The following is an 11,914-nucleotide window of genomic DNA, read 5'->3' as shown; positions in this document are numbered from 1 at the left end:
CAGAAAGTCTAAAAAGCCTCTATTTTTTAAGTGTCTCTTATGAGGCGCCGAATGTACCAATATTATATAGAACAATTATTTGTTATATAATCATTATTTATTAAATAATAACTATTATTTATATATAATTTACATTTTATTTGTAAATAACTACTATTATATAAAATATCATTTCTAATTATTTATATATAATTCCAAGTAATACTTCATTATTTGTAAATAATAATAGTTCGACATTCCATTATTTATAAATAATGATTATTTGTTTTTCATTATTTATAAATAATGATTATTTGTTTTTCATTATTTATAAATAATGATTATTTGTTTTTCATTATTTACAAATAATGATTATTTGTTTTTCATTATTTATAAATAATGATTATTTGTTTTTCATTATTTATAAATAATGATTATTTGTTTTTCATTATTTACAAATAATGATTATTTGTTTTTCATTATTTATAAATAATGATTATTTGTTTTTCATTATTTATAAATAATGATAATTGGTTTTTCATTATTTATAAATAATGATTATTTGTTTTTCATTATTTACAAATAATGATTATTTGTTTTTCATTATTTATAAATAATGATTATTTGTTTTTCATTATTTATAAATAATTTGTTGAGTTTTCCATTATTTATAAATAATGATTATTTGTTAAATAATGAAAACGTCTACTTCATTATTTATAAATAATTTTTTCGAGTGCACCATTATTCTCATTATTTATAAATAATCATTATTTAATGTTCGAGTTTTCCATTATTTATAAATAAAGATTATTTGTTAAATAATGAAATATCTACTTCATTATTTATAAATAATAATTTTGTTTCAATATCCCATTAATCATTATTTATAAACAATTTTTACAGTTTGCCATTATATACAAATAATCATTATTTATATACAAATAACCATTATTTATTAAATAATGCCATTATTTATTAAATAATGCCATTATTTATTAAATAATGCCATTATTTATTAAATAATGGAAAACGCGCTATAACATGCAAATGTGGGACCGCCCATGATATGAATATTCATGATGCGATTTCCTTTTTCGTGATTTTTCTTCACAAATTTTTGTCCATTTCCTCTTCATAATGTCATTTCTTGAAGCAATTTTCTAGGGATATGGTCTGATTGTAATATTCTTCATTTTCTATATAACTTCGTCTTCGTAGAAATATCAAAAAGTGTAATTTTATACGATTTTTCCTACAGTTCACAATCCCCATAGGCGCGCGTGTACGGTAGGGACAACCGGTGAATCGACGGAGTGCTCTTCATCGAAATACTACGTTGGTTGGTCCCCGGAAGTGGCGGGCGGAATTTAGCCCGAATCCTCGATGGAAGTCGATCAAGTGCATATGAGCTGAGAGAGTGAAATATCAGTGTACTTGTACAGGCCCTTCTACTTTTTATAAATATTTCTTGTTGCTTTTTTTGTTAAGTTAATTTTTCCTGGTGTAGAGATAAGTTTCAGTTCTAATAATGCACTTCAAATACATTTTGGAGTGTCTGTTTGAGGCGTTTGGGGCGATTTCACCCTGGCCCCAAAATGCTCGCAACGACAATACGGGGGCATGATGACCCCTAAATTTTTAAAAACTTATTTTTCTATTGAAAATTATCACAAAATTCACCAAAAGTGTGCACGAAAGCCTTCGTATTTCACTTTTAAAACTCCAAAAAGTGCCCAAATGACAAGCTTGGTCGCTTCGCTGTGTCGCTTTCAACTTGAGAAAGTTTACGCGTCTGCTTCCCCCCCCCCCTCCTCCGAAAGAAATTATGTATACGGCCATGCTCTAAAGAGCCTGGCACATTGATTTATGTATACTTTCATTTTCATTATTTTTATCTCATTATCAACATGGCCTTACGCAGAATTTTTTCCAGGGGGGCCGGGGCCGGAGCATGACGCGCGTAAACTTTCTCAAAAAAATCTTGAAAGCAAGACAGCCACGGGACCAAGCCCAAATGACAAGCTTGGTCGCTTCGCTGTCTCGCTTTCAACTTGAGAACGTTTACGCGCGTCTGCCCCCACCCCCCGAAATAAATTCTGTGAACGGCCATGCTCAAAAGAGCATATGGCACATTGATTTATATGTACTTTTCATTTTCATTATTTTTATCACATTATCATCATGGCCTTACACAGAATTTTTACCGGGGGGGGGGGGGGGGAGCAGCTAGGACGCGCGTAAAGTTTCTCAAAAAATCTTGAAAGCGAGACAGCGACGCGACCAAGCTCAAATGACAAGCTTGGTCGCTTTTTCAAGATTTTTATGAGAAAGTTTACGCGCGTCCTGCTCCCCCCACCCCCCCCCCGGAAAAAATTATGCGTAAGGCCATGATGATAATGAGATAAAAATAATGAAAATGAAGTATACATAAATCAATGTGCCAGGCTCTTTAGAGCATGGCCGTATACATAATTTCTTTCGGAGGAGGGGGGGGGGGGGGGGGAAGCAGACGCGTAAACTTTCTCAAGTTGAAAACGACACAGCGAAGCGACCAAGCTTGTCATTTGGGCACTTTTTGGAGTTTTAAAAGTGAAATACGAAGGCTTTCGTGCACACTTTTGGTGAATTTTGTGATAATTTTCAATAGAAAAATAAGTTTTTAAAAATTTAGGGGTCATCATGCCCCCGTATTGTCGTTGCGAGCATTTTGGGGCCAGGGTGAAATCGCCCCAAACGCCTCAAACAGACACTCCAAAATGTATTTGAAGTGCATTATTAGAACTGAAACTTATCTCTACACCAGGAAAAATTAACTTAACAAAAAAAGCAACAAGAAATATTTATAAAAAGTAGAAGGGCCTGTACAAGTACACTGATATTTCACTCTCTCAGCTCATATGCACTTGATCGACTTCCATCGAGGATTCGGGCTAAATTCCGCCCGCCACTTCCGGGGACCAACCAACGTAGTATTTCGATGAAGAGCACTCCGTCGATTCACCGGTTGTCCCTACCGTACACGCGCGCCTATGGGGATTGTGAACTGTAGGAAAAATCGTATAAAATTACACTTTTTGATATTTCTACGAAGACGAAGTTATATAGAAAATGAAGAATATTACAATCAGACCATATCCCTAGAAAATTGCTTCAAGAAATGTCATTATGAAGAGGAAATGGACAAAAATTTGTGAAGAAAAATCACGAAAAAGGAAATCGCATCATGAATATTCATATCATGGGCGGTCCCACATTTGCATGTTATAGCGAGTTTTCCATTATTTAATAAATAATGGCATTATTTAATAAATAATGGCATTATTTAATAAATAATGGCATTATTTAATAAATAATGGTTATTTGTATATAAATAATGATTATTTGTATATAATGGCAAACTGTAAAAATTGTTTATAAATAATGATTAATGGGATATTGAAACAAAATTATTATTTATAAATAATGAAGTAGATATTTCATTATTTAACAAATAATCTTTATTTATAAATAATGGAAAACTCGAACATTAAATAATGATTATTTATAAATAATGAGAATAATGGTGCACTCGAAAAAATTATTTATAAATAATGAAGTAGACGTTTTCATTATTTAACAAATAATCATTATTTATAAATAATGGAAAACTCAACAAATTATTTATAAATAATGAAAAACAAATAATCATTATTTATAAATAATGAAAAACAAATAATCATTATTTATAAATAATGAAAAACAAATAATCATTATTTGTAAATAATGAAAAACAAATAATCATTATTTATAAATAATGAAAAACAAATAATCATTATTTATAAATAATGAAAAACAAATAATCATTATTTATAAATAATGGAATGTCGAACTATTATTATTTACAAATAATGAAGTATTACTTGGAATTATATATAAATAATTAGAAATGATATTTTATATAATAGTAGTTATTTACAAATAAAATGTAAATTATATATAAATAATAGTTATTATTTAATAAATAATGATTATATAACAAATAATTGTTCTATATAATATTGGTACATTCGGCGCCTCATAGTCTCTAGTCATATTCAGACCGTCTTGAAATTTGAGAATACCAGGTATACTCTGATTAGGAAATTTTCCATGATCCACCGTGATCAGATTTGGTGCTGCTGTTGACAAAAATAAAAATCCTAAGGAATTTACTGATGCTTGTAATATAAAAAAGGATCTCATAAAATAGCTTGCAACTGGCATTGTCACAAATAATCATGAAGTTATTATCATTTTGACGATTTTGCCACGTCAGAGATGTGTAGCAATTTGAAGACTTGGGCTGATCTAGACAGGTCTTTGTAGAATTTTCCCCACTATTAATTTGATGAAAATCCTCAGTACACCTGCATGGCCAGCAGGTGTTGCCCGTGTCACATGAATCTGGAAGCTGGAAATAGAATCTTGTGGCAGATCGCTTTCACCATCCAGGGCATTTGTTTACCTTTTCGACATTCCTACATCACACAGGAGATTAGCTAGAGGAGCACTTTGATCTAGAAATAGCCCTGGAAAACTCGTTTCCAGGAAGGCTAAGAATGAATCGCTACGCTCAATGCAAAGTTCTCCTGCATGCACTTATATGGAAGAAATGTAACACGGTTCACGCTATGGTGCAGACATTAGCTTAAAAACCGTGCAGCAGTGAAAGATTGAAGTCCATACCCCGTAAACTTGATGATTTATGTAAAGAGGGAGAGAGGGAGAGAAAATTCATTTGAAGGAAAAATCCTTCATCTCAAATTAATTTTGAAGTCTTGCAAGATTGATGAAAAGTAATCCTTAACGTAGGTCTGCATATTACTTTTTTAGCTCTTGAAATAAAGTCTCCACCAAGTATCTTTGAAATTTGATGGAATGGGTTGTAAAGTGTGGAGTGCACCTAATACATATCACTTCAGCACAGATATGCCATAATGCGCTGATCGAAAATATGTCGCAACATGTAGGCTAATCAGCCTACATTTAGGTTTGCCCATGCGAGTGTTTGAAAATGTACTCCATACATGTACATGTAGGCCTGTGTTGCAAATACTGTACTTTAAGAGCTGATTGAGTAATATGAAATATTTCTCTCTGGAATAAGAGAGAAAGCAAGACAGAAAATAATGTCACTTGTGTAGAGAGCCCTTTATTCCAAGATTTTAGGCCTACAAGTAATAAATGTGAAGAAATGATTTATTTTAGTATAAAAAAAGTGAACTTCCCCAAATTTTGGATACAAGGATCACAACTTTTTGCAATTGCACAATTGTTGCATGAATATTTCCACAAAAGACAAGTGAGTATTTACAAATATTCAATTTTGACGAAATGTACATGTAGCGCTTGAAATCCCCTGTTTCTTGTAAAAAAACAAATCACTACATTGGCAAGATCAAGCTCTTGTCACAAGATTTCTGCATATTAATCAGTAATATTGTGCTTTAATTATAATGTCCATTTTAGCTCTGATGCTTGAATTTTAGTTGGTCAATCACCCAGGAAACACCCATGAATTGTTGCAAACATTGTTTTATCACTATTAAATCCTTCTGTTACAGAGCCTAGTTCTCATTACTGATTTGTGAGTAAATTGAATGACATTGAATTTTAACATGAGTTTCCTTAATTTTCTGACAGCACAAATGTGAAAGGTACTGGGTAGACGATGGAGAGGAACATTCGTTTGGAGATATAGTTGTCACACAAGTAAGTTCAGATACCACTATCATTCTGTGATGTATGTACATGTATTCAACTTATTTGTCATTACAGCTATGTGTTAAAAATAATATAGGGCACTAAACCCTTCTGCTACATGTATTAGAATGATGCAAAACAAGGAACATTCATTAAATGAAATAAAACATTACAAGCTGGAATTGTTACATTTTGCATTATTTTGTGAAGTAGAAAAATGCATGTTAAAATGCAAATGGGTGAAACAATGATTTCGTGAGCCCAACTATATATTTTGTAATTCACTATAAGAAATAAATAGGCAATATTTCATTTTCATTTATTTGCATAGAAGTTACCCATTAAATTAATTGAAAATTGCAATCAATATCAAGTTGGATTATCCCTTTGAGGATAACCTTATTTAGAATGTGATGTTGCCTTCTGCATGCTATGATGCTTGTCAGGCCTACAATGTATACGTTCATGCCAATTATCTATGCTGTTCCAAGATGCATGTACATTTAAATCCAACTGAATTTAAAAAGTATGATATATTTAAATTGAATCTTGGAAAAATTGAGATAGAAAATCAGTATTTGATTTCAAAGGACAACAAATTTTTTTTTTTTTATTCATCTGCATAAACAATTTTATTTTTAACATTAGCAAGTTTTTGTCAAAATAATTATTTCCTCATCATATGTAAACATATTTACCATTGTGATTTTCTTGTTTTGTTTATGTCTAGATAACACAAAGGAGGGTAACCAAAGACTTTATGATCAGAACCTTGAAAGCCACTAGGGTAAGTAGACATATCCATGCCAAGTTCTCTGGCATATATGAAAACATCCTCATTTTATAGTAGGCCTATAAATATAATTGGCCTATACTCCTTTGTCTGCCTCATAGTGCCTGCCTAAAGAACAGAATGGAATTTTATGTTTCTGTTACATTCTCCTGCAATATTTCAATTATTCATATTCCTGTTTAAAAAGCATTTTAATGCCGATGTACATTTTTGTCAAGATTTGATAAGAATTAGAAAGAGTTCACTCCCGTAAACATAAATTTGCAGGTATCAGCTTCATGAAAAAGCTGGTGTTTTGCATTACTACTATAAGCAAGTAGAGATTTATACATATCCAATGACATGAATGAATACATGGATGTCAATTTACATTTAGCTTTAGCCATTAGTTTTCAACAGCCATTTTCATGCTGAAACAGACACGAATGCATTCATTATCATAAAGCAAATGGACTACTGTCTTTCCAGGTGCTTCTAAAAAAAAAATCAGTATTATTTTAGTTCTGAAATTGGCAAGTTACGCTACACCTATAGTGTTGAGCATGTGTAGAAGTTGATGATGATCACAAAATACCAATGATAAACATCAGTTTAGAGCAGTAGCATGTGCAGGATTTTTTAAGGGGGAGGGGTTCAAGCTGAATGAAATGTTAACAACCCTCCTCCCCCCAAAAAGGTCTTCACCACCAAATTTAGGTCGTTTCCTACACCAACAAAAAAATTGACAAGCCCCCCCCCAAAAAAAAAAAAAAAAAGAAGAAAGGTCTTCAAAAAAATTTTAAGGGGGGTTGGGTATCAAACAAATGTTTAAGGGGGATCGAACCCTTGTAACCACCCCCTGCATACGCAACTAGGTTTAGAGGTTGCCTATAGCTTAGCATGTCACATCCATTTTTTAGGCATTGATGCATCGTGCAACCTGGAAGTTTAATAGGTATTCATATCAACACGGAAGTAGTAACTGAATAAGTTTATATCTTGACAATGTATTATGTAATCTGATGATAAGTACTGATTGATTTAGCCTAAAATGGGACTTTGCCTCAGGACCCTGTAACATAAATATGCAATCAATAATACATGTTCCTCAGTTGTAAAGTAAATTATAAAAAAAGAAGAGGTTTCATTTGATCATAAATATTTATTGTATCTTTTGGAATGGAGGAAGGCTTGGGCCAGAGTCTATCACATATTGTCACATCTATCGTTGTGACAATGCTGGTCGTATATCATATCAAATTTGTCATGAAATCAATGAACAATAAAGATCTAGATTATGTAGGAAATAAAAATGTCTATTTTTTCATGTGTCAAGTTAAGAAATTGAAAAAAGGAAGAGTATATACACCTGTATACAGTAAACCCAGCAAGGTTGAGTTTGAAGATGAGTGACACACAAAGAATATAGCTACACGTACATGTGTACATGTACATGAAGATAATGAAATAGAATATTGAAGGGAAAACAAATGCTTGAGTGTATCAGATAATGATGTTGGTTGTATGGAATGAAGGCCTATGGTATTCCATAAAGTGAGATCATATGAAACAGGATTTGATCAAAGTCCTTGAAATATAGAAAAATGGTGTACTTGCAGGTTTGGTTTCACGGAACATGATCTTTTATTGATTAATACATCTTATGAATCACCAGGAGTATGCAAGAAGGCATGCAGACCAAAGTCCAGATACAAATGAATTGATGTGCCGGCTCCAAAATGACGAAGGGCATGTTTAGCGTGTTCATCTCCTGATTTATGTATCTGTGGAGAAGAAGGCTGTCTCCATGCATTCCATTTCACTGTAATTCTACTGAATGATGATTTCATGAATCATCATACCCTATGTACATGTGCATGCAAATGATATCTATGACCTCAAGTTGTACATTGTTGCATATCCTGTATTCCTGAAATATTATACTATACAAGTATACATGTTGAACAGCTTCAGATGTTGAAGACTCAATTATGAGCTTTGATCATGACATTTCCAAGTTCGGATAATTAGAGGGATTTTAGGTTATGTTTTTTGGCAAATGTTGAAGTTTTTCCCAAATAGTATTGAATGCAAGCAACTATCATTTCTCAAAAGAGGATCTCGTAAGGTACAGTATGCAATGATAGAAGGGACATGACAATAGTTGTCTACCCTTTTATGTAGGATTGTGAAGTGAGCACAATATGCATTTTTTTGTGGAAAACCATAACAATACGAATAATTTTTTGTGTTAGAGCTTCCTTGTTTATGTTGACGCAAGTCGTGGTTTGGGAGATAAATAGGTCATCAATATAGGGAGATCACAGGCGAGCAGCAGCTGATGATAAACCTGAGGTTGACTTTGCATTCAGTGGAGATTACTTGACAGTGTGGACAGAGCAGGGTGTATGAAGTCAGCTGCTAGGGCCATTGAAGCGCATAACATCCACCATCCTTCAATGTTGCCACCAGGCTCTTAACCAAATCTCCTCCATGCTATATTGGTAAATGAGATCAAGGTCATGGCAAGGTCAGCTATGGAGAGGGAGCCATGGCATTTTTTAGTCCATGGAGACAGACCCCTCTTGACTTGGTGAAGTGATCCAGTTAGACAGTATTAGGTGTGTTCACACATGCACTGTAGTAGAACTTTGTCGTTTGACTCACAGCGATAAATTATTTGTATGATAAAAACTTTATGGCAGTTTTCGTGACAAAAAAAAACTGCACCGAATCCTGGTTGACAAAAAGAAAAGTGAACTAAAGCAAGATTGAAGTGTAGGCCTATATAGCAGGCCAGGGCTCTACATTAGCAGTGGCCTGGGGCAACCAAAAATGAGAGTCGGGCCACCAAAATTCTGTAAAAGACCACATTTGGTGGCCCGGTCGTGCTACCAAAGTTTTGATAAATTATAATCTTTGCTATTGTTTTAGGGCCACCAAATTTGCTTTTCGGGCCACCAAAAATATGAAATTGGAGTGGAGCCTTGTATGGCAATGATATGTAAAGCTGCAGCCTGTGCCTAGAAGTAGATTATAGGCTATATTGTGTAAGAGGAGGTTGCAACGAAATCTTCTCCATTTTTGGAGCGTAGCCACCCTGTATTTAAGGCATTTTGATTCATTGACGTGATGCTCCTTGAATGCATAACTTTGTTGATGGCAAATGTTGTACATGTATAAAAGCATTCATTAGGTCATGGTGTAACCTTTCTACCCCCCCCCCCCCCCCCCCGTGGGGTGGGGAGGGGGTACACGAAGGCCTAGTCTAGCTGGAAAATCCTTGCCACATTGGGGGAAAAAAATATTTGGGCGAATGCACAACTTTGTTCATGGTGAATTGTTGTTTGAGCTGTGTATGAATTATATGTGTACATGTATGAGCTCTGCCCCTGAATGAAAAAAGGGCATAAACAAGACATCTTTAGATTTGAACTTTTTAAACATTAGAAAAAATTTTTTTTTCAAGATTCAAATTTTTTTATCTAGGCCTACATAATATTTGTCGTTTTCAGAGCAATGTTTAAAAAGCTGTGTTTTACATTATCAGTGGTTGACCTGAAATTAAATGGTCAAGTCCACTTCAACATTAAGCTGATTTGAATGAAAAGAACAAAACTGAACAGGCATAACCCTGAAATTTGACCATATCAATTATCAAAATTGGATAAAAAAGGAAGTTATGGAATTTTGATAAGTTTCATTTCATTTAGGTTATTAAAATGCCATAACTTCCCCTCAAAGTTTGAATTGTTGATTTCAGAAATAGTGATATGTGTATTGTTGGTATCACATTGAGATAGCAAATGATGTCACACTGCTACCTGTGCTATTCCTTTTGTATTATTTAAGGGGGGGGGTTCGAATTACCGTATGTACAAGGTTTGGCACATCATGGAACATACCATATTATTATCGAAGCTTATTGGGGTTCAGTTGTGAGCTTGTTGATTATCAAATCCTGTGATATATTGATGAGATTCAAATATACAGTTGAATCTGGCATAATTGTCCATCTGATTTTGGTGAATTGTCAGTGTTTCATATGAAATGGTTGCTTGAAAAACCTTAGCATTATAGACATATATACCTATAGACATAATAGTAGACAGTACATTGTCCTTCAAAGCCCCCCACAGCAAGGTGAGTGAAGGATTAATGAAGATATTAGTTGATAGACTATATATAGTACTTCCAGTATATTAGAGCTAATTTGATAATTTCTAATCCTATAGCAAGGCTCCACATTAACTTTTTTTGGTGGTGGCCCATTCGGGCCACCAAAACCATCAAATAATTTTTTTTGGTGGCCCGATATTAAAGTTTGGTGGCCCGAAAAATATGAAGAAAAACATTAAAAATGAATAAAACAAACTTCTGAAATATTAATTCTGCAGCCACTACCACTATGTTACTTTTACTTTATACATCTTGTATGTAAACCTTGTTTGCTGTTATTTTACTTTGCTAATTGATAAATGTTTCTATCGTTGTAAAAATGAAATGATTGAAAGAGAATAAATGAATTGTATTGTTCGCAGGTTGTGTGGACTTTTTTTTTTAAATCTCTGTATAGAGATAATGGTAAAGTAAATAAATAGTGCATAGCAAATTCAGATAGATGTACAAAACAATGGTTTTTCCTTCCTTCCTCTTTGAATCCTAAAACCTAGATTATGCATGCCCCAAATCCAGTTTATTTCTGTTTTCTCTTTTGCAGCATATTATAGAAGGAGAAAATCACAAAAAAATATGCTGCAAAATTAGAACAATGCAGAAAAGGGGGAAACAAACGAAAATAATTTTCAAAAAGTATATAACAAAAAGAAAACAAAAATAATAAAAGAAATTAGTGAAATAAAACAAAAGAAAGAAAATGAAGAAAGAAAAAAACAAAGAACAGGGAAAAAAAGAAAAGAAAAAAAATTAGAGAGAAAAAAGAAAAGACAATGAAAGAAAAATTAATAAAACAAAGTTAATTAAAAAATTGGGAAAAGGGAAAATTAAGAAGCCATTACATATATTTTTTAACAGCTGTGGCAACAGTCTATTCTGACTGGAATATAATTAAAAGCCAAGCAAATAATTTTCACTTACTTTTTGGGAATGGCACATTTTTATTTTTATATCCTTTAGTTTGTATTATTTTATTTTCAGTAGAAACATATTTTTTAATCAGGCATATTCAATGGGAAGGGGTATAAATGGTTTAACCACTGTCAAAAAAAAATGAAAGGAAAAAAAAATAAGAAAACGGCAAAAATTATATCTGGAAAAAAAGTGTGAGAAAAGTCCTTACCTATATTTGCCAAAATGTTAGAAAAAAATCACATTTCATATCAATGAAATGCCTTCCCAAAGTATTTACTTTCTCAAGAGTGGTTTAAGAAGTCATTTATAAACAAGAAAGAAAGAAACTGTCTGTTTGTTTTTGGCTAG

The 11,914-nt window shown here is 32.8% G+C and overlaps 1 protein-coding gene across 1 annotated transcript in view; it reads left to right on the top strand.

Moving 5' to 3' along the window:
• LOC129256498 (tyrosine-protein phosphatase non-receptor type 12-like) overlaps window positions 1–7,234 on the top strand; it is a 28,356-nt gene extending 21,122 nt beyond the window's left edge. Inside the window, exons 6-7 of the mRNA XM_064096524.1 lie at window positions 5,644–5,712; window positions 6,434–7,234. Coding sequence (XP_063952594.1) covers window positions 5,644–5,712; window positions 6,434–6,550 — 186 coding nt within the window. The 3' untranslated portion in view covers window positions 6,551–7,234. The remainder of the gene's footprint in view (window positions 1–5,643; window positions 5,713–6,433) is intronic.
• The last annotated feature ends 4,680 nt before the right edge of the window (window positions 7,235–11,914 follow it).

The sequence above is a fragment of the Lytechinus pictus genome, chromosome 3 (genome assembly GCF_037042905.1).
Source record: "Lytechinus pictus isolate F3 Inbred chromosome 3, Lp3.0, whole genome shotgun sequence".
Lineage (NCBI taxonomy): Eukaryota > Metazoa > Echinodermata > Echinoidea > Temnopleuroida > Toxopneustidae > Lytechinus > Lytechinus pictus.
This window is presented reverse-complemented; position numbering and strand designations above follow the sequence as displayed.